The sequence below is a fragment of the Geotrypetes seraphini genome, chromosome 14 (genome assembly GCF_902459505.1).
Source record: "Geotrypetes seraphini chromosome 14, aGeoSer1.1, whole genome shotgun sequence".
In the NCBI taxonomy this organism is placed as follows: Eukaryota; Metazoa; Chordata; class Amphibia; order Gymnophiona; family Dermophiidae; genus Geotrypetes; species Geotrypetes seraphini.
The window spans coordinates 75,314,751-75,338,612 of NC_047097.1; the positions used below are offsets into that span (position 1 = coordinate 75,314,751).

General features: G+C 44.3%; 1 protein-coding gene across 6 annotated transcripts in view; it reads right to left on the reverse strand.

The window, feature by feature from the left end:
- The window catches only part of UACA (uveal autoantigen with coiled-coil domains and ankyrin repeats), a 116,615-nt gene that overhangs the window by 84,232 nt on the left and 8,521 nt on the right, over positions 1–23,862 (reverse strand). For 3 of the 6 annotated variants that reach the window (XM_033920285.1, XM_033920286.1, XM_033920287.1), the window contains exons 2-4: positions 12,801–12,934; positions 7,774–7,862; positions 6,884–6,948 (exon numbers count right to left, since the gene is read on the reverse strand). In XM_033920285.1, the coding sequence (XP_033776176.1) occupies positions 6,884–6,948; positions 7,774–7,862; positions 12,801–12,934 (288 nt within the window). Of the gene's footprint in view, positions 1–6,883; positions 6,949–7,773; positions 7,863–12,800; positions 12,935–14,505; positions 14,964–23,862 lie in introns of those variants that run through there. The other 3 variants (XM_033920283.1, XM_033920281.1, XM_033920284.1) reach the window with 3 other exon arrangements.

The following is a 23,862-nucleotide window of genomic DNA, read 5'->3' on the forward strand; positions in this document are numbered from 1 at the left end:
GCTGTGGCCAAAGGTTCAAAAGGAGGCTTCATTAAAGCGGAAAGAACCACATTGAGATCCCAAACCACAGGAGGGGGCTTGAGAGGTGGTTTCACATTGAAAAGGCCCCTCATGAACCTAGAAACCAAAGGATGAGCCGAGAGGGGTTTTCCATGAATTGGCTCATGAAAGGCAGCAATGGCACTAAGATGAACTCTGATAGAAGTAGATTTGAGACCAGAGTCAGACAAGGAAAGAAGATAGTCCAACACCAGTCCCACTGCTAGAGACATGGGATTATGGCGATGTAAGAGGCACCATGAAGAAAACCGAGACCACTTCTGTTGATAACACTGAAGCGTGGCTGGTTTCCTGGAAGCATCAATGATAGAACGGACAGGCTGAGAAAGGAGTGAGTGAGCCGAAGACAGCCCGAGAGATACCAAGCTGTCAGGTGCAGAGACTGTAAGTTGGGATGCAGTAGGGTCTGCTGATGCTGAGTAAGCAGAGAAGGAAACAGTGGAAGAAGTATGGGTTCTCTGGAACTGAGTTGAAGTAGAAGGGAGAACCAATGTTGCCTGGGCCACCGTGGAGCGATGAGAATCATGGTGGCTTGTTCCCTCCTGAGCTTGAACAATGTCCACAGCATGAGCAGTAGAGGAGGAAATGCATATAGGAAGAGATTGGTCCAATCCAGGAGAAATGCATCGGGTGCCAGACGGTGAGGAGAGTAGAGTCTGGAGCAAAACAGGGGCAGCTGATGATTGTGAGGAGCTGCAAAAAGGTCCACTTGAGGAGTGCCCCACTGAGCGAAAATGGACTGAAGAATCAAGGGGTCGAGAGTCCATTCGTGAGGTTGGAGAATTCTGCTGAGATTGTCTGCTAAGGAATTCTGCTCCCCTTGAATGTAGACAGCCTTCAGGAATAAATGACGAGCTGTCGCCCAAGACCAAATCCGTTGGGCTTCCTGACACAACAGGCGAGAGCCCGTCCCTCCCTGTTTGTTGATGTAGTACATTGCAACTTGATTGTCTGTGCAAATGAGTAGTACTTGAGGAAAGAGAAGATGTTGAAATGCCTTGAGGGCATAAAACATTGCTCGGAGTTCCAGGAAATTGATGTGGTGTTTCTTTTCCTGGGCAGTCCAAAACCCCTGAGTTTGGAATTCGTTCAAGTGAGCTCCCCAGGCATAAGGGGATGCGTCTGTGGTGATCACGAAATGATGAGGTAGATGGAACAGTAGACCTCTGGATAGATTTGAAGATGTCAACCACCAAAGAAGCGACTGTCGAAGAGACGAGGTCACAGATATGTGTTGTGAGCAAGGATCCGTCACTTGTGACCACTGGGTTGCTAGAGTCCATTGAGGAGTACGCAGGTGGAGACGTGCGAAGGGGGTGACATGTACTGTGGAAGCTATGTGCCCCAAGAGCACCATCATGTGATTGGCAGAGATGGTAATCTGTTGAAACACCTGGCGACAGAGATGAAGGATGGTCTGAAGGCGGTTGGATGGAAGGAACGCCCTCATCAGAACAGTGTCCAGAATGGCTCCAATGAATTGAAGTCGCTGGGTTGGAATGAGGTGCGACTTGGGTAGATTGATTTCGAAACCCAACAGTTGAAGGAAGTGAATGGTCTGGTTGGTGGCAAGCAGAACCGCCTGAGGAGAATGAGCCTTGATCAGCCAGTCGTCCAAATAAGGGAAGACTTGAAAATTGTGAGAGCGGAGATAGACCGCTACCACAATCAGACACTTGGTGAATACCCTGGGAGAGGAGGCCAGACCGAAGGGTAGCACCTTGTACTGATAATGATTTTGATTGATGAGAAAGCGTAGATATTGCCTGGCCGTCAGATGGATAGGAATATGTGTGCAAGCCTCTCTTAGATCGAGGGAGCATAGCCAGTCGCCCTGAGTGAGAAGAGGGTAGAGGGTGGCAAGAGAGAGCATTTTGAACTTCTCCTTGACCAAACATTTGTTGAGATCTCTGAGATCTAATATAGGCCTGAGGTCTCCGGTCTTTTTGGGAACTAGAAAGTACCTGGAGTAAAATCCCTGACCTCGCTGATCTTGAGGAACTTCTTCTATGGCATTGAGAAGAAGGAGGGATTGAACCTCTTGAGCGAGAAGGAGGGACTGAGACTTGTTGGAAGCAGACTCTTTTGGCAGGCCTAACGGCGGAGGAGTCTGAAAATTAAGGGAGTAGCCGTGGGCTATGATAGAGAGCACCAGTGTTCCCGCTAAGGTGCGCTGGCCTGCGCGCGCGCACAAAATATTACATCGCAGCGCAAAGTTTCTCTTCACAGCGCACACACGCGTCGCAAAGGTAAGGGGAGGTAAGGTAAGGGGACGCATTGGGGGGATTGCACTTCCCCACAATTGCCATGCTTCGGTTCCTCTTCTTCCTTCCTTCCTCCCCCCCCCCCCCGCGGGACCCTGCGGCACCATCAACTCTTACTCCCTCTAATGTCGGCCCTGCAGCTCCAGACTTCCTCGCACCTTCTCCCCTCCCCCTTTGGATCGCTATTATTTTAAATGTTATAGCCGCGGAGCTGTATCCATCAGTGGAGATGTCTAACCTCGGCCTGCCCCGGAACTCTTACTGCAACAGTGACTTCCTGTTCCTGCCTAGACGGGCGGCTGCTGCAGTAAGAGTTCCGGGGCAGGCCGAGGTTAGACATCTCCACTGATGGATACAGCTCCGCGGCTATAACATTTAAAATAATAGCGATCCAAAGGGGGAGGGGAGAAGGTGCGAGGAAGTCTGGAGCTGCAGGGCCGACATTAGAGGGAGTAAGAGTTGATGGTGCCGCAGGGTCCCGCGGGGGGGGGGGGGAGGAAGGAAGGAAGAAGAGGAACCGAAGCATGGCAATTGTGGGGAAGTGCAGAGCTGCAGGGAAGAGTGTTGCGGTACCCAGCTGGAGGGAGAAGGAAGATGAGGGAGGGAATTAAAGGAGATGCCAGGGCTTGGAGCATAGGAGGAAGGTATGCCAGTCTAAGGGAAAAGGAAGGGGGAGATGTGAGAGCATGGAGGGGGAACGAAAGATGGAAGAAAAGGAAAGGAGAGAGATGCCAGAGAATCAGGGAAGGGGAGATACCAGACTATGAGGAGAGGTGTGGGAGAGGGAAGGCGAGGAGAGAGATGCCAGACCAATGGGGTGAAAGGAGAGATGGAAGGGGGAGGCATACAGTTTCTGGAAGGGGCATAGAAGGAGAGAAGATGCCATATAGGGGAAGAGAGACGGCAGACAGTGAATGGAAGGAAGAGAGTTACAAGAAGATGAGGAAAGGAGAAACCACAGAAGACAAAGGTAGAAAAAAATTTCTATTTATTTATTGCTTTAGGAGACATGTGTCACTGTTTCTGTGAAGCATTGTATGCAGAGTCCAGCTTCTTGCTGGTTCAATTTAACCTTTGTCTATGTATTTTTATTTTATCCCCCCTTTTACAAAACTGTGAAGCGTTTTTAGCACCAGCCTTGGTGGTAGCAGCTCTGATGCTCAGAATTTTATGAGCATCAGAGCTGTTACCTCCGTAGCTAAAATCCACACTACAGTTTTGTAAAAGAGGGAGGGGTTAGTTTGTGATTACATATTCCTTACTAGGCGAAGGTGTTTTCTGTGTTCTGTGTGTTCGAAAGACATGGTTTTCTGTTAGGATTGACGGTGTAGGATTGATCTGTGCTGGTCTGGCTTGTTTAGTTTTACAATGGGTGTATTGATGTACTGCTCACTGCAATATGTAAGATGCTGCCTTTTCCTAGGTACTCATGTGTGACGTGTGGTTTGTTACTAAAAATCATGTTTTTCTTACAGATGGGGGGGGGTGCCAAAAAATGATGGGCCCCGGATGTTACATATGCTAGGTACGCCACTGTATGTAAAGATACCAGAAAGCTGGCGTAGCAAAAACTTCTAAGTTTTGAGTATTTAACCCTCCCACAATCTCACGGGCACTCGTTTCAAGTTTATTGAGATTTTGATTTAAACGCAATATCAAATATTTTCAATGCGTATAACAAAAATAAATTTGGGGAAATAAATAAAACCATTTGAACCAGTGTTCCCGCTAAGCTGCGCTGGCGTGCGCTGGCGCACAAAATATTACATCGCAGCGCACACGTTTCTCGTCACAGCGCACGATCGGAAGAGGCGTACGGCAGATGGCAGGGCGGCGAGAGGAGAATCGGGCGAGTTGGCTCATAACTTGCTGGCGCCCGATATTTTTGGCTCACGGTGAAAAAAGTTTGCTCACAACACCCGCCCGCTTAGAGGGAACACTGGAGAGCACCCACTGGTCGGTGGTGATTACTTCCCATCGAGTCAGAAAAATGTTTAGTCGACCTCCTATGGACTGTGGAAGAGGACATGAGGGAGGAAGACTGGCAATGCCCTGGAGAAGCGAGTCAAAAGGGCTGAGTCGGTTTAGGCTGAGCAACAGGCTTTATGGCAGGCGGCTGTTGTTGGCGAGCCTGTTGTTGTTGCTGCCGTTGCCTCCGAGGCTGAGGAGGATGAGGCTGAATTGGCCAAGCAGAAAAACGCCTCTGATACAACGTCTGCTGCCTAAAAGGACGAGGAGGAGAGGGTTTCTTTTTGTTTTTCAATAAAGTATCCCACCTCGTCTCATGAGCAGAAAGCTTCTGAGTGGTGGTATCCCGAGATTCTCCAAACAGCTCATCACCCAGGCAGGTTCACATCAAGGTCTGAGACACGAAGCCATGCCAATCGTCTCATCGCTACAGACATAGCAGTAGCTCGGGATGTCAGTTCAAAAGTGTCATAGATGGAACGGACCATAAACTTCCTAAGCTGCAAGAGACTGGCAGTGCATTGTTGGAAAGCAGAAAGCTTGCGGTCAGGAATATATTTTTGAAAAGTGGCCATCTGCTGGATAAGATGTTTCAGGTAAAAGGAGAAGTGGAATGCATAGTTACCTGAACGGTTGGCCAACATAGCATTTTGGTAAAGTCGTTTACCAAATTTGTCCATAGCCTTGCCCTCTCTGCCAGGAGGGACAGATGCATATACACTAGAGCCTACAGATTTTTTTAGGGTTGACTCCACCAGCAAAGATTCGTGTGGCAGCTGAGGCTTGTCAAACCCTGGAATGGGAATAACTTTATAAAGTGATTCCAATTTTCTAGGAGCTCCTGGGATGGTGAGAGGAGTCTCCAGATTTTTATAAAATGTTTCCCTTAAGATATCATGAAGGGGTAATTTCAAAAATTCTTTAGGAGGTTGATCAAAGTCCAAAGCATCCAGGAATGCCTTGGACTTTTTAGAATCAGACTCCAACGGGAGAGAAAGGGTGTCTGACATCTCCCGAAGAAATTTGGTGAAGGAAGAGTGCTCTGGCTTACTAGCAGGATCCTGCACCGATGGGTCAGCCTCATCGGATGAAAAATCCTCCTCGGTACCGAGGGGATCCTCGGAATCATCCCATAAATCAGGGTCACGTACCGATGGAAGACGGCCCTGAGATAGAGGAGTAGAGGATTCGGTATGCTTGGTTTTGCGTACCAATTTGCCTGAACGCATCAACACCGTACCTGGTGACTGTAAAGCGGTACGGGTGTCAGAGAGCGGTACCGGATCAGAGGCCGAGTGAGCAGTACGTCGAAGAGACTTTGGCTCTGCCGATAAAATAGGCATAGACATGGAAGAGGCAGATTTAAGCGGTGCCGATAATGTTGATGCCGACAACATAGGCTGGTCGATGATCGGTAACGTAGGCTCAGTGGGGACCGACACCGGAAGGTTCAGAGTTAGCAGAGCCGGGAGCAGGTATGGTAATTGCTCCTTAAGCTGGACCTGGAGGATGGATGCTATACGCTCATCCAGAGACGGTCCCGATGGCACCGGTACCGTTTTTTTTCTTGCTCAGTACCTGCAGTGCAGCTCGACGCTCAAGCGAAGTCGATGCCGATGAAGAGGCAGTGACTTCTATGGGAGCGGAGCGTTTGTGGGGCCGGCGCACAGTCTTCAGGACTTGGCTCACTGCATGTTCGACTGGCGGGCCAAGAACAATAGGGGATGGCTTCTTAGCCGGCTTACCTGCAGGGTGCGACACCGATGATGAATCTTGCGGTGTCGTAACCACCGGTGTCAACTTGGAGGAAGTTGCCGGAGTCGATGTCGGTGGAACTTCCATAGCGGTACCGAAAAGAATTCGCTGTTGAATTTGGCGATTCTTCAAAGTTCTCTTTTGAAGAGAACTACAGCGGGTGCACGTTTCTGCCCTATGGTCCGGACCCAAACACTGAAGGCACCACTTGTGCGGGTCGGATAAGGAAATAGGGCGTGCACACCACTGACACTTTTTAAAACACGGTGAAGGGAGCATGAAGGGAAAAACGGCCATAGCAAAATCGAAGCCCGAGGCTTTGATGGTGCCAACAGGCCCCGCTGGGGCCGACCGAAAAAAAATGTGAAGAGTTTCACGAGAAAAAATACGTGAGCGGGAAGGCGAAAAAAAGAGTATCCAACAGCCGTTGGAAACACGCGTCTTCTTAGCTCCGCGGAAACTAAGAAAGTGGGGACCGCGCGCCTTCGTCGGGCGGGATGGCACTCGCGCACGCGCAGTGTGGCCTAGCTAGAACTTTCTAAGTTCTTAGAGTGCAATCACTCTAAAATTGTCCGTACCGGGGCTCCGTCGGTGCCGTCACCCATCAGTCAAGAATATGCTGCCTGCTTGTCCTGGGATAAATCACTGATCCCCTGTTGCTGTTATTGTACCAGGAAGAAAGGGTGTTGGCAAGGGAGGAATGCAATTTCCAGACTCTCAAAGCTGATGTAGCACAGCCACACATCCTAATATACCCAAGACAAACTTGAAAAGTTTGAGGGACAACTATGTTGAGCCGCTCTAAGCAGAAGGTTTATAATGGTATTCATACTTACCTGCAAGAGCTTCTGCAAACACAGAGAGTGTCCGAACTTAGCAGACAGATGCAGAACATTTCGTCCTACACATTTGAAAAACAAAATGTTTTAGTTAAACTAACTTAAAAGCTACCATCATAAGACCCTATTGTACAAAAATTACAATTATATGTGAGAAGAGGAGGGGTTTCTTACTTTCAATTTCTCCTCATTCCTTCCCATCAGAAAGTCCCGATAGTCTCTTTGCACTGTTCCATTTGGCTCTTCCCTCCTGCACCACACAGAGCTATGACTACACTTAAATACTATCTAAAACACTTTACTTTGAATTTTGTTACAGCAACCACCTTACTGCATGTCTTTCAATTCCAAGGACAGCAGCAGGTTATAACAACTGTTCTCTGTAGACAGCAGGTAAGTCAGAAACAAATAAGCAGTATCATTCAATAGCACCACAAGCACTTCTTAGAGAGCTCAGAACTAACTAGAAAAGATTTGGGCATATACACCCCTTCCTACTCAATTGATAGGTGCCCTAAACTGGCACTTCAGTATTCAGCTTCAACACAACTCAGTGGGCTTATTGCTGTCGATGCTACTTTATCCCTCTCCCAAATCCTTGTGCTGTTCTGCCATTCTTGTGGTGCCACGGGGTCTTCATGTCACTCTTGATATCTTGGGAATGCGGCTGATTCTATGACATGCATACCAGCAAGTTTTAAGGACGTTTCAGTAAAACCAAATGGAAAACCTCACTACAATGATGCAATATTAACCAATTGACTTTAAAAAGAAGACCTGAATGAAAAAGGTTTTGGAATGCAAAAACGAACTGCAAGACTAACTGACCCAAAAGGAATCTCATTTCTCTGCACACATCCCTACAAGCAGGTTCACAAGACACCTACCCACAGCATCACTAGTTGTGATGTCAGCACCATGGTGCAGGATGGCATTCAGACAGTCAAGATTCCCTTTTGACGCCACCACATGGAACCTGCAAGAACAGAATAGCAGGGTGAAGAGATGCATCTTGGAATCAGGACAGACTCAAGGTAATGATATGCTCTGAGCCAACCTTTGTATCGGCACCCCCCCTACCACTACCACTACTACACCCACAATTCTGATCTCTCCCACACCCCAGCCAATGAACCAGTATCTCCTCCTCTCAAGTCCCCCTCTGATAAAGAGCATTAAAGTCCAAGTTTGGTATCTCTCTTCTCTTCACTGCCTCTTATCCTGTGAATACTGAACTTCAGGCAGAGAGAAGACCAGCATTTTGGTATTCGTTATCACTGGCACCGTAAGCCAGTGCCTCCCTTGGCCTGTAAGCCAAGCTAGTCCTGCTTGGAATGACTAAATATGCCAATTAAATTGTTATGCATCTCTAGGAGGATGCTGCTTTATCCCTCTCCTAAATCCTTGTGCTGTTCTGCCATTCTTCTCACAAGAAGGTTTAAAATTTAACTGGATTAGGAATTGACTACTAGATAGAAAACAGAGGATAGGGTTCAATGCCCATTTTTCTCAATGAAAGGTGAATAGTGGAATACCACAGGGATATGTATTGGGACTGGTGCTATTTAACATTTATAAATGACCTGGAAATTGGAATGACTTAAGTTTGCAGATGACAAACTATTCAAAATTCTTAAAAAACAAGTGGACTATGAAAAACTGCAGGATGACCATAAGAAATTAGAAGACTGGGCATCTAAACAGCAGATTAAATTTAATGTGGACAAATGCAAAATGATGCATAGTGCGAAGAATAATCCAAATCACTTATTATATGTTAGGGTTCACCTGAGGGGTCAGCAACCAAGAAAGAGGTCTAGGTATCATAATGGACAATACACTGAAACCTTTCACCCAATGTGCATCAGTGGCCAAAAAAATGCCAAGCAGGATGCTAGGAATTATTACCATACATACTCAAATATAAACCAATCCGAATATAAACCAAAAAGGAGGAAAAACTGATGGTTTATACTCAAGTACCAATAGAGGGCAGAAACACTGGCTGCTGGCTCTGCAGCCAAACAGCCAGCCAATATGCCCCCTTCCTGGAACGGCCCCCCTCCCAGACCCACCGCGAGCCTCCAGTACTCTAAATATAAACCAGCAGTCTTTGCAGGCTCACAAAGTTTGCCCGGGATCTCACGGCAGTCATTTTTTCACTACGGAGACTGCTGGGTAGGAGTGTAAAAGGGATCACTCCTGCCCCGTCTCACTGCTTGACCACTGGGGACCTGCAGGGGGACCATGAGGGGAGGAGCAGGATGGACTAGTGGCACAAAGTCACCGTGAAGGAGGGATTGATGGCAGCTCCGGCTCCCCACACCACTGGACCACAAGGGCAGTACTGGAAGCCCGCAGAAGGTGCGGGATGGGGTTAGCTCGAATATAAACAAACAGAGACCCCCATTTTTGGGCCATTTTATTAGCCCAAAAATCTCAGTTTATATTCGAGTATATATGGTAAAAGACCAAGAATACAATAATACTTATGTATCACTCCATGATGCAACCTCATCTTCAGTATCGTGTTCCATTTTGGTTGCTGTATCTCCCCCCCCCAAAAAAAAAAAAAAAAAGGAGTAAATGAATGAATAAATAAATAAATAAATAGTTAAAAGAAGAGCAACCAAAAATGATAAAGGAAAGGTTAAAAATGTTAGGGCTCTTCTTCTTGGAAGAGAGTCTTTTCAGGAGGGATATGATTGAGGTTTACAAAATCCTGAGTGTTGTAGATTAGGTAAAAGTGAATTGACTTTTTACTCTTTCAAAAACTACCAATAGGGAACATTCAATGAAGTTACAATTGAAAATACTTTAAACAAATAGGAGGAAATCTTTTTTTTTTGCTCAACGACTAGGTAAGCTCTGGAACTGGTTGCCAGAGAATGTGGTAACAGCAGTTAACATGGTCTTAGAAGAAAAGTCCATAGTCTGCTATTGAGTCAGCTTACTCTGGGATTGGTAGCATGACACGTTGCTACAATATGGGTTTCTGCCAGGTACTTATGACCTGGATTGGCCACTGTGGAAAAAGGATACTGGGCTAGATGCCAATCGTAGAGCGGTACAGGACCAGGCAGGAAGCACAAAGGTTGCACTCCTGTATTGTGGGTCACTCTTCTAAGACAAAGGCAGCCGTCCAGGAGACCGTGCTAGACCACCGTCACTAAAACAGTGGGGGGGGGTTGCGGGCTTCCCAGCACCAGACACACCTATGTGTTGAGGAGGAAAAACCAAGAAGAAAAAAAGTTCTGAACCAAATTTTACTTTTCTTAATTTTTTCTCCTCTACAGATGGGTGCATCTTAAAATACTTATTTCCTCAGCTCAAAAAATTGTAAAGTAACCCTTAACATCTCAAAAAATGGGAAGATTGTATATTAATTCTGTAGAAACATGTTTAACATGGTGCAATGAATGCACTTTGGGCTGGCTTTAGTAAAGAGTGCTCAAAATTTGAAGCAAAAAAATCAACACAGAACAGCAAGTTACTCACTGAACCCTGCACAGACACACAAAAAGTGCTGGTCACTTTAAAAAAAACTTTAAGGAAAGACTAAAACGGTTAGGGCTCTTCAGCTTGGAAAAGAGACGGCTGAGGGGAGACATGATTGAAGTCTACAAAATCCTGAGTAGAACAGAACGGGTACAAGTGGATCAATTTTTCAGTCCGTCAAAAATTACAAAAGACTAGGGGACACTCATTGAAGTTTTAAAACCGATAGGAGGAAATTTTTTCGCACTTGGAGAATAGTTAAATTCTGAAACACATTGCCAGAGGTTGTGGTAAGAGCGGATAGCATAGCTGGTTTTAAGAAACCTTTGGATAAGTTCCTGGAGGAAAAGTCCATAGTCTGTTATTAAGACATGGGGAAAGCCACTGCTTGCCTTGGATTGGTAGCATTGGAATGTTGCTACTCCTTGGGTTTTGGCCAGGTACTAGTGACCTGGATTGGCCACTATAAGAACGGGCTATTGGGCTTGATGGACCATTGGTCTGGCCCAGTAAGGCTATTCTTATGTTCTTAAGACCACCTTTACAGTGCACATGCTAGTGCCTTCCCGCCTGATGTTGGCTTGTAAGACCTGCAGTTCAGTAAAACAGCTAAGAAGCCAATTACAGTAGGTGGGAGGATTGCAAGAATATATGACTGCTATCCTTAGAGAACACCTGCTACAGGTGAGTAACTGCTTTCTCTGAAGACAAGCAGGTATTATAGTATAACATATGGAACTAATGGGAGGAGCCTATCTAAAATGGCAACCTGAAGGAGCTAGGCTGAACGCTCCTAAGTTTTCCTATGGTTAAATGGAAATCTAAGACCCGGCGTTTTTCCTTCTGAACTCGGGTCACAGCCACAATTACCTGGTCTGATGGATGCGTTCGTCAAGCGCGGGCCTAAGGCAGAGTCGGACAAGAAAACCTCGACGGGAAGTGGGATTTAAATATACAGTTATTCCTCTACAAAAGTCCCCAGTTATTTGGGAAGCAATTTCAAATTTACAAACTTCCCTGGGGACTCAACTGCAAACGTTAAGATCTCGTTGCTCTGGGATACTTTCAGAGACATTAATATTGCAACAGAGAGTAGGCAAAGTAGAGAAACAATTCTTGGAACAGGAAAAAAAGCTAGAAATTATGAGAGCACAAAATCAGCTCCTTATAAAAGAAAATGGGAACATCAATTTTAAGTTAGAAGTACTGGAGAATATAACAAGGAGACAAAATTTAAGAGTAATTAACTTTCCCAAATCACCTGTGGTTCCTGCATTGGATATGTTTAAACGGTATCTTTTGGAGATTTTAAAAAGTTCCACAAAACTCTTTTCTGCCTATTTCAAAAATTTATTATATTTCCTTGGGGAAGAAGAAAACTCCTGAGGACCAACAACAACCTGTAATTGATGTACTGGATGTGACAAATTTATTAGAAAACAGAGACAGAACAGATTAGTGCAGCCACACTATTTGTTCAATTAGCTTTAGATTCATATAGAGATTGGCTTTTGAAGATGTTTTTTAAGCATAAAGATGTAATGTTTCTGAAACATAAAATAAGAAAGTACCCGGATGTGTCTAGATTAACTCAGAAAAAGAGGAAACAGTTTTTGCTCGAGACCCCAGGTTTTAAAATTGGGAGTTACATTTGTATTACAATTTCCATGCAAATGCTTAGTTAACTTTAAAGGAGTTAGATATATTTTCTTTGATTCTTCGCAGTTATCTAAATTTATTATCAATAAAGAGGTGAGGACAACTAGTACCCCTATCGAGAAACAAGAATAAACGCTCACAGTTAATATATTAGGTCCACTTTAGGTCTTCTTTTTATATTGCCTATAAAATAATCTTGGTTTGAATTATGCTCTGATTATGAAACTCCTCCAATATTGTGGACTAACTAACAGTTGAAAGAATGCTTATTTCCCTTTTTCCTTTTCTAATAATTATTTGTATTTCTATGGATACTGTTGATTTTGATACGATTGTTGTTTATCATTAAAAAAATGTGAAATTCAATAAAGAATTTAAAAAAAAAAAAACCCACCACACACACACAAAAAAAAAAATCACATATGGAACTAATAAGCTGCCAAGATTATGCATCTGAGTTACTGACAACTACTATGAGCCTGATGAAAACCAAAAGGGTTGTAGGGAAGTTGGCATTTAAAAGTAGAGAATAAATTTTGTAGAACTGCTTGGTCAAACCAACTATCCCATCTGGAAAACTCAGCGAAGAGATAGCACTTAATGTTCGGTGCCATATAGAGAATTCCTGATTGTGTACCCCTGTTAAAATTGTACAAGGTATCTAAACCGATGCATCTCACTGAAGCACGCAAGGCATCTACACAAAAGGTGGTCTTTCTCCAAGAGGTGGAAGTAATCATGAAATTGTTGGACTCACGTAGAACGGCCTTCTAGATCCAATTTACAAGCATTGATGCTCTTTTTGGCAAGGATGGACGACACTTTGTCCACATCACCCCTTTCTGCTGCCTTCATCAGCCGATCATCATACTTGTTCCAGTCTGCAGTTTGCTGTAAAACAAACCAAACAAAGGCTTATTAAGAAAATGAAGAAAAATAAAGCAATGTCAGGGCAAGGGAAAGAATGGTCCCCTGTATTTAATTATTTTTTAACTGGAATTTATTAACTGCCTTTATGAAGAGAATCACCCAAGGCGGTATACAGCAGGTATAAATTCAACATAAAACTTATAATTTTGTTAACAGCAGAAAAAAGACCAAATATAAACAATGAATAAAGTAAAGTCAAAATCAATAAATTGAAACTTAATAGGATGCAACAGTTCAAAAATATACTTAACAGCACTGAAATCCAAAAAAGGAGAGATATAATATATACTAAAAGGGAGATATAATGCTTATGCAGCATCTGATGAACACAATTCAGAATATTCAAAACAGAAATCATGCTAATGGTTTTCAATAATTCAGCTTATCCCATAGCAAAGGGGGTAAGACGGGTGGTACAGCATGCACTGGGATAAACAGATGGGAGACTAAACTCAAGGCAAACAAGATATAAGGAATTGATTTAGTTAGTGTAAGTGGCAAGGTAGTCCTGGAGCAGAATGAGTGTAGTGTCAAATCACCCATATTTTAGGTTTGGGTGAAGAGACAGGCTTTCACCTGCTTTCTGAAGTTAGATGTGACCCCTCTGGGAGTAAATTCCAGAGCTTGGGGGCTACTCTTGAGAAGGCTCGCTGGCAAGTATCCCACTGTACAATTTCTTTTGATAAGGATACATAGAGTGATGCTCCTTGAGAGGACCTCAGAAGTTTCAGTGTATAAAGGGTTAGCTTGTTCTTTAAATATTCTGCCCATTTTGTCTGAGGACCTTGAAGATCAAACATTTAAATTTAGCTCTGTAAGATACTGGTAGCCAGTGTAATTTGTGCAGGACGGGTATGATGGGGGGTCACACCTCTTGCAGCCTTGTATCAGTCATGCTGCAGCATTCTGAATTAGTTGAAGCCGATGCAAACTCTTTTTGGTTAGACCACTGTATAGGACATTGCAGTAGTCTAGTCATGATATCATGGCATGGGCTGCTTTGGTCAGACTAATATATGGAAAGAGATTGTGTAGCTGCCGAAGATGACGGACAATTTTTTTTTAAAGTAGTTGAATTTGCAGGATCAGAGTGAACGACGAGTCAAGCAGTATTCCGAGATTCCTGACCTGTGATTTTAGGGGGGGGGGGCTCATATATCCCAAAAGATATTTTGAAGTCAGTCCACTTGTGTTAGGAACCCAAAGAATCTCCATTTTGCTTGGGTTCAGACAGAGTATGTTGCAAAGCTACAAGCCTTAAATCTAAGTACCGAGAATTCAGGAGATTTACCAGCCATTCTAATTGCCTTAGAAAAAGAAGGTTCAGCGCTGACATGATCTGGAACCATTTTGAAAATCCAGATTGGAACCAACACTCCAAAGCACACAATAGAAATTGACCCATCAAATCCCAGAAATAAGACAGCTTTTTACACTTAAATCCCAAAACCTTACTATCATATTTTCCAAGCAAGAGACTAGCCCTGCTTGAAGGCAGAGGACAATCATTTCTGTACACAGTAGATACCTACCATGTTTTTGGCAGAATAGGAGAACCAGTGATGCTTCTTAAGCCCCCATATACATCTCCTCTTCCAGGCAGCAAGCCTCTGGACACGGTCCCAACCATAAGTCCTTGAGTTTGGTGAGGCTTCTGTAGTACCAAGGGACAGTTCGTTGAAGCCATGGACCTCATTCCGAATCCCTACTGTGGCCATAGGTCCCAGAAACATGGCTCACCTTCCTGCAGGACAGACTGCAACTTTCTGCACAGATAGCCACCGTAGCAAAATAATCCTATGAACTCTGCTACTGCACTTCCCACTCTGCTAATTCTATATACATGCCTCTCTATGCCTTGTTTCAGACTTCAGCACTTTAAAGAGTGCCAATAAAAGGGAGAGGGGACAGCCTGAGCACCTACAGGCTGCCCCCTTCCAACTTCTCACAGGAGAGGCTGCATCTCAGCTTCTTTGCTAAAGACACTGGGCTGAAGTGTGGCTGAAGCTGAAAAAAAAGATGACACGACAGGCAGACGCAAGGGCAAAGACTATTTTGGATGGTTTGCTAGTTGACAGGAAAGAGTTGTGTACAACACATTCTGTTCATGCTCTTGTGCTGAGTAATAGATAGGCAGGGCGACTGATGGAATTGGAGACGGCAGCCAAGGGGTATGTATAATAGCAGGGATGCCAACACTAGTAGCCACTACTGGAAATGGGGCCAGCTTAACCATTAGTCTAACTAGGCAGTCACATAAGCTGCCAATAGACAGCTGCACTCAAAACAAAAGAGCTTCTGACAGCTAGGAGAACTCGCAGTAAACAGTAAATTGTGCAAGATAAAAACCCTCAGGATCCATCCAGTCTGCCCAACAAGGTGGCCAGAGCCGCACCTACCACTTTGTGTGCAGCCCCAGCCACCCAGACTTAAAAAGAATCATATCAATGCTTTTATCCACAGAGAGGGGGGAGCAACCTAAATTGCTTTTAGAAACTAACCATATACATATATAAAGAATGGCTACTAACTATGATTTTACAGAATCATCCTGGGAGGGGTAGTATTGGAGTGAGCATGGTTTAGTTTAGCAAAAGTCTCGGGGAAGCTTAGTGGCATAGAATTTCTCTTCTTTTGGTTGGGAGGGGAAGACATTCAGTGGCATAGCCACTCAGACCTTGTTCCCCTCATATTTTGGCACTGAGAATCTGCTGCTATAGGTAAGCAGGGGTTCCCCAAGATCACCAGCTAAAGAGGTTCTCCGCCCATGTTCTGTCAGCAATATTTTTTATAGACTGCTGCCAGGCTGGAAACCCTCACCCAAACACAGTTTACACCCCTGCATAAGTGCTGGGGAGTCTGGTATGGGGGGGGGGGGTATCCACTGAAAATGCTACTGACAAGACAGAACACCGGTGGAGAACCTCTTAGGCTTGCAGGGTTTGGTGATCCTTGCAAGCAGACAAAAATGATTGGAGTTGAGGGGTGGGTGGAGCACAGGGAGCAGGGCGTGGGGCATATTTTTGTGCCCCCTCACTGTGGGCTCAGGCCACCTCAAATGACAGCCTGGCCACAGGTTAGTGTAGACAAATAAGGCTGCAGTATGTTAATTCCGTTGCACAGACCCTGGCAGGCAGGAGCAAGACGTAATCAAGATAAAGCAAATGAATTCACTCTACCGGATGGCAGGATAAAATTTGAGCTCCGTAGGGGCTTGCTTTTACGAAAGATTAATCAACTTCCCGAGTATGCTTTAACTCTCAGTACACGGCAATTTGGCAGTGGGAGTGTATGGCGAGTCGTAGGTGGCTGGAGAAGTTTAGATTCAGCGAGTCTACGAGTGGCAAATGGGCGGTGAAAGGCGTCGCCAGTGGGGAACACAAAGATCTTTGTGGGCTGGGGGAGGGGGGTGATTGGGGACAGCAAATCAAGATTTCCTTGTTTTTACAATGTGTTTTGTGGTCATCTGCTATATTAGTCCTGATGATGATGTTCATTGTGAGCTATGTGTGCTGATTTTATATTGTTTGAAAATTAATAAAAATTTAAAGTTAAAAAAAAAAAAAGATTAAGCAAATGTGTTCACCATAGTCAGAGGACAACATAAAATGGATCTTCTCTCTAGAGCCGTCATTCCAAGGGCCGACTGTCATTCACTTAGATCACCTCCTTGCTAAAAGCACCCCTGTCTTATAGAAGAAGACCTAGTTGGATGTTCACAGGATTGCCCAGCTGACAAAACATAGCAATCATCTTCATTTGTATCTCAGTGAACTTAGTAAAAAAGTCAAATGCTAGAGATATCTGTTTAACCTGGTTCATTTTTTATTTTTTTGCTGCTACAAAATAAAGGGTCTAAAATAGCTGAACATCAATAAAATACAGGAGCAGCATATACAGGCTTGTCTCAATTAACTTTAGCCTCAATTTTATTTAAAAAGTGGGCAGCCATAGATAAAAGTGGAAGCTGTAAGTCATCCATATGCCACAAGCCTGTATACACTGCCTGCCCTAGACTGCTTTTCTAAGTCTGAGCACCTGGACATCAAGTATTACTGGAGGTAAAACCAAATACAGTACAAGGTCTCATCCAGTGTGTCATCACCATCTCAAAACTATCTGCTTCCAGGTCTTCCCTCAAAGCACATGCAGTTCAACTAACCCACACAACCATTTTCCATTTCATTTTCTTACAATAACAAAAGAAACCATAGGATTGTGCAGCAGAAAACAATCAGACAACACAAATATTGGAAGTGGGGTGCCAAGTTCCATGGCAATCAAGAACCTATACACTTAAAACTGGAGAGCATCTGCACCTTGATAGCAGTTTGCTCTTCTTACACAACCTGGGCTACATCCATGTCTACACAGCACCCCATGTTAACACTATTGTTGCAAGAATAGCTATGGGAGCGCTTCATATTCTGGACTACTACTGAAGATCCACAAGTCCCAAAATCAAAATGCTCCCAAGCTTGGCAGACAGCAATGGAGAAATATTAAGCAGTTCAACAGGTCACATTCCCACACACAGTCTGTGCTACTGTATACAGCTGGTGCAATGTGATCTTCTCTTTTGAAGAATACGTCAAGTCCTTAATTTAGCAGAAAACATACGCCCTGTCTGCAAAGACTACCTCTTTTTACAAGTCTGAATACTATTCTGGGGACTATCACCAAGGTTTCAACTTACTGCTGCTGCCATTCTGTCTCCCAATGTGACAACTGAGAAGGCTAAGAGGCACGATAATGATTTACAGCTTTCTCTATTTCTACATTAGGAAAACTATACAAACCTCCAATACAGAAAAGAACTCTGAATACAATGCTTGGGAAGAGAACAAAACCACCATAATTATACACCGTTAACCATGTTGTTGTATACCCTTGACCACCCAGTGTCAGAAGCAACCACACATTATGATGGTTAAGGAGCAAAGGGCTCCCCTAGTTTGCCCAATATTCCTGAGGCAATAGGGATTCCCTCCATGCTTACCCTATGCCGTTTTGAATTTCATTACCATCTGTCTTGATATGGTCCTTGCATCATTCTTTCAATGAAGAAATATTTCTAGTGCTATTCCTGAGTCTTTCCCCTACAACAGGGGTGTTGATTCAAACCTTAGGACACACCAAGTCGGTCTGATTTTCAAGACAGCTAAAATGAGAGCATTTCCATGCATTGCCTCCATTGTATGAAAGTCTCTCATGCATATTGATTGTGAATATCCTGAAAAACCTGACTGGCTCGAGAACCCCTGCCACTAAGATTTTCAGGATACCCATAATGAATATGCATGAGACGGATCTGCATACACTACCTCTACTGTATGTAATTCTAGAGCCTCATACTGAGACCCTTAAAAAAAGCTTCTCTCTTTAAAACATAAATTTATTAACCTTGCATTTATACTTTTGAGAAGTTTATGTTTCTCTATCATATCCTCCGTCTCTCTTCATTTCAATATCAAATCACACAAGTTAAAGAAACAACATTAAAAGGATAATTTTATAAAATGTCACCAATACAAGGAGGCCAAGAGGGTCTGATTTCTATGGTTCTTGCTACTAATGTTCTGAAGATTTTTCTGTGGCGTCTTCTTCCCTTTTTCCTCCTTTCTACTATCTCTTTATTAAAGAAATGTTGTTTTTCTCTTAGGCACTTTAGTTTAGATTGTAAGCCCATCTGGGACAGAGAGGGTAACATAGTAGATGACGGCAGATAAAGACCCGAACGGTCCATCTAGTCTGCCCAACCTGATGTGTGCCCCATCATGGCCATGCCCACTTTTGAGTTGTGGGTAGTTCAATGTGCCTACTGTATTAGTTTTGTAAACCACATAATACTTATGTACAAGTGGAATGTCAAATACAATACCTAGGTGGACTTATTTTATAAAGCTGCAGGACACCCCATGTATTCCAGCAGGTCACTTTGCAGGAGTGTGTAGAGCTACAGCCTCAGCACCCTGAGGTTGTGGGATCAAACCCTGCACTGTTCCCTGTGACCCTGGGCAAGTCACTTAATCCGCCAATGCCCCAAGTACATTAAACAGATTGTGAGCTCAACGGAATAGATGGGAAAAATGCTTGATGTACCTGTATATAAACCGCTTTGAGTGTGGTTGTAAAACTACAAAAAAAGGAGTGTAAGTCCCAATCCCTTTCTCCCTTAGGCTAAAATTAAGGCGAGAACTAGCAGCACATTTTTGACATAGACTGCAACCTTATGAAGTCTACCCTAGTTTATCAGAAAGGGTCATTGCTATCATGTGAATATTGCACATAATCAAGTATGAAGTTGGACCAAGATATTCAGTATATATATATATATACATATATATACATATATATCAGTGGTCTCAAACTCAAACCCTTTGCGGGGCCACATTTTGGATTTGTAGGTACTTGGAGGGCCGCAGAAAAAATAGTTAATGCCTTATTAAAGAAATGACAATTTTGCATGAGGTAAAACTCTTTATAGTTTATAAAACTTTCCTTTAACAGTTAAAAGGAAAGATATATAAACTATAAAGAGTTTTACCTCATGCAAAATTATCATTTCTTTAATAAGACATTAACTATTTTTTCTTCGGCCCTCCAAGTACTCTATTTTTTTCTGCAGCACTCACATTTAAAGTTCAATATCTTTTCTTTCTCAAAACTGGCACATTTTAATCACTAAATTGAAAATAAAATCATTTTCCTACCTTTGTTTGGTAATTTCATCAGTCTCTGGTTGTACTTTATTCTTCTGACTGTGCATCCAGTACTTCTTCCCTTCTTTCAGCCTTCTGTATGCTTCCTCTCCTCCAGACCTCATTCCTTCCCCCAACTTTTTCTTTCTTTCTCTGTCTGTCTTTCTCTGATTCCGTGCCCCATTTTTTGCTTTGCTTCTGGTTCCCTGTCCCCCCTCCTTCTTTCTTCCTTCCTCCGTGCCCCATTTTTTGCTTTTTTTTCTGGCTCCCCATCCCCACCCCACCTTCTTTCTTTCTTTCTTCCTTCCTTCCTGCCCTCCCCCATGCCACCGCCGCCGCGGAATAGGTCGCTGCTGCTGCCGCTATCGGAACAGGCCATCTTCCTGCTTCTCTTCTGCACGGGGCCAACCAACTCTCGCTGCCCGATGTCAATTCTAACGTCGGAAAGGACGTTCCGGGCAGCCAGGCAGCGATTGGCTAGCCAGAACGTCCTCTCGATGTCAGAATTGACGCCGGGCCACCAGAGTTGGTCAGCCCTGCAGGGAAGAGAACAGTGGACCGCCCCCCCCCCCCTTGGTACGCCACTGGAGCAGCAGCGTGTCTGGCCGGCTCGTTCGTTCAAAGCCGCGGGTGGCGGCTCCTTGCGAGATCCACGCCTGAAGCCTCTCTGATGTTGTGACATCAGAGAGGCTTCCGATGCAGGAGTGGATAGCGCAAGGAGCCGCCAACCCGCGGCTTTGAGCGAACGAGCCGGCTGCTGCTCCAAAAGGAAGAGAATGATGGCCTCCAGACCGCGGGCCGCAAATAAAACCTGGAGAGCCACATGCGGCCCGTGGGCCGCGCGTTTGAGACCGCTGATATATATACATACATATATATATATATATTTTTTTTTTTTTTAATTGAAAAATAATGCAATTAAAAACAATCTATGTTACATAGTTGTGTACAAAACAATACATTGACTCATTTTATATCTTATTTCATAACAAATGCTAAAACTTTTAAATAATCTATGATACCTAATAAATCTCATCCCTCCCATCCCTACTCCCCCTCCCACCCCGGTGAAAAGAAGTGTGCAGGAGATTTATAAGATGTGCGCATAAAGTCATATCAAAAGATCAATTGGGACTATTATTTTGGGAGTTATTCCAAATTTCATAAGCACTCCAGATGGTATTATAATTCTGTAACTGATTTCTCTGAAGAGCAGTTAATTTAGACATCTGCTGTATGTATTGAACTTTAACCAATAGTATTTGCAAATCTGGTAAATCTAACCGTTTCCAGGCAGATGCCAGAACAAGTCGACTTGCTATCATTATCAAATGTGTCCATTTCTGATGTTTTAAAGGCAGGACGTCCGGCCCCATATTCAAAAGACAGCATTCCATGATCTTAGGGATCGGAATGCCTAATACTTCCTCAATGAAGGAAATTACTTTATCCCAATAAATCTGTGCTTTAGTATAATGCCACCAAATATGTTCAAAAGGCAGGCCTGCAGGAAGTCCGGGAGAGTTTCAGGTGGTCACTGGGGGATGACCCGAATATATGCAACCACTTACAGGAGAGCAGCTGTTAAAAATGATAAAACATCTGATTTTTGGAGAAGTCAGATAACGGCCAAGCCCAAATCATCCCGAAAGAGGAAGTGTTGGGCACAAGACAGATTTCTCTACTTTTTGTTTTAACATCTCCCCCTCTTCCAGGGGGCTACATGGACCTCTGAGAAGTCTGACAGGTTAAGAACATAAGAGGTTGCCTCCGCCGAGTCAGACCAGAGGTTTATCTCGCTCAGCGGTCCGCTCCCGCGGCAGCCCATCAGGCCTAGTTGCCTGAACAGTGTCCCTGACTAATTCTGTACTGTCTCTAATCCTATCCCTATAACCTACCTCTACTCCTATCTATACCCCTCAATCCCTTGGTCTTCCAGGTACCTATCTAAACCTTCTTTGAAGCCCTGTAGCGTGCTCCTGCTTATCACATCCTCCGGTAGCGCGTTCCATGTGTCCACCACCCTCTGGGTGAAAAAGAACTTCCTGGCATTTGTTCTAAACCTTCCCCCTTTCAATTTCTCTGAGTGCCCCCTTGTACTTGTGGTTCCCCATAATTTGAAAAATCTGTCCCTATCTACTTTTTCTATGCCCTTCATGATCTTGAAGGTTTCTATCATGTCTCCTCTAAGTCTACGCTTTTCCAAGGAGAAAAGCCCCAGCTTTTTCAGTTTGTCAGTATATGAGAGGTCCTCCATACCCTTTATTAGCTTAGTTGCTCTTCTCTGGACTCTCTCAAGTACCGCCATGTCCTTCTTGAGGTACGGCGACCAGTACTGGACACAGTACTCCAGGTGCGGGCGCACCATTGCACGATACAGTGGCAGGATGACTTCCTTTGGAGCACAGATGGGCAGGGTGGCCGCTTGACTTTTGTTGACAGCAGGACTGGAGTTTCTCCATTCGAGGGGGGGGGAGAAGGGACAGGAGACGCATTCTCTTAATGGGTGAAGGGGCGGGACGGCGTGAGTAAAGTTTGTGTCTCGCGCTCCTGGAAATCCTGGTTTTTACCTTGTTCCTTCTAATGTACTGTTTGTGTGCAAGACATGGAATTGTAGCGAGAGAAAGAGAGAGACTGAAGTCAGCAGTAGCTACAAAAACATGGGCACGCATTGCTTTCAGCTTATTAACCAACAATCGCAGAGTCTGTTTTGAGTCTGTCCGGGTCTCAGAACTCTTCCCGTTTCTAAGCTCATCCCCACTTTCTCACCTTGACAGCCCCCCTTCATCACCGTCATGGAGTACCTGACGACGTTCACTGACAAGAGTGGCCGCTATGTGGTACAGCCAACAGACTATGGGGCAGATTCCGCAAGTTCCATTTCCAGGATCTGCTACAGGAGAGCGCCCTGCATGGTGCAGATGCGGTCGAAAAAGCATTCAGTGTTCTGCAGCTCTTTCTGTCCCCGGGTGTTAAAGGTGGTGGTGGTCATATAGGCACGGCTGGCGAGGCATACGCTTGCTCTAGGGCTGCTGCGATAGCTAGTTTCCATGCTGTCTGAGCTGTAGAATGGGAGGCCAGGGGAGAAGACACTGCAGCACTTCCTGACTGAACCTCCCCCCTCGCCCCGTAAAGCGGGTGCGGCAGCAGCCAGCTAGCAAAAGGCACCACTGCCACTCCTGCTTTATAGGGTGAAGGGGAGGGTCAGTCACCAAATCAGGAAGCCAAAGTGAATAGGTGAATCGATTCGAATCGGAAATCGGGCAGCACTAATATGCACTGATTCCTAATTCCTGAATTCGGCTTACAAGAGGACTAAAAAATATATTAAACAGAATAGGTAAAAGGGCTGAGCCCTGTGATACCCCACATTCTAATAATATATCTCTAGATGCTGAACCATCCATAGCTACTCTAAAATTATGATCCCGAAGAAAGGCTGCAAGCCAATCCCAAACCACTCCTTTTAGTAATATCCCTGGTATTCTCAATCTTCGACTATTGCAATGCAATCCTGCTGGGCATTCCAAAGTGCATGATCAGACAGATCCAAATAGTACAAAAACGCAGTAGTTAGATTGCTGATGGGAAAATCAAAGCAGATAAGTGCCACCCTGCTACTGAAAGGGTTACACTGGCTCCTGATTGAGAGCAGGATGAAATTCAAGATCATGTTACTGACATACAAAATCGTTTGTCTGTCAAAACCTCAATACCAGCAACTAGACTAGACAACCATACACCAACACATGCCCTACACTCGAGCCAAGAATGTCTACTGGAAATACCCTCCTTCAGAGACATCAAATACAAAAGTGTCAGGAAAAAATGTTCTCAGTGATGGCCCCAATGTAGTGAACTCCTTTCCAAAGGAATCAAAACTAGAAAAAGGACATCAAGAAGTTCAAGACAGGAATAAAGACGATACTCTTCACAGAATACTTTAGAAAATAAAGAAACATTTAGGGAGAGTAGCAACATGGAGGAAATAGCAGGCTACCTCCACTTGGAACACAAAAGAGTGAACTTACAAATAATACAAAGAAAGACGAGTATATGACAATACAGAAACAATTATAGTATATGTATATAGATGGTATAAATAGGTAAGATTCACATATATTTAGTTCAAGTATTGTACTACCACTACTGAAGCTCATGCAAACTGCTCAGAACTGACTCCCCAGT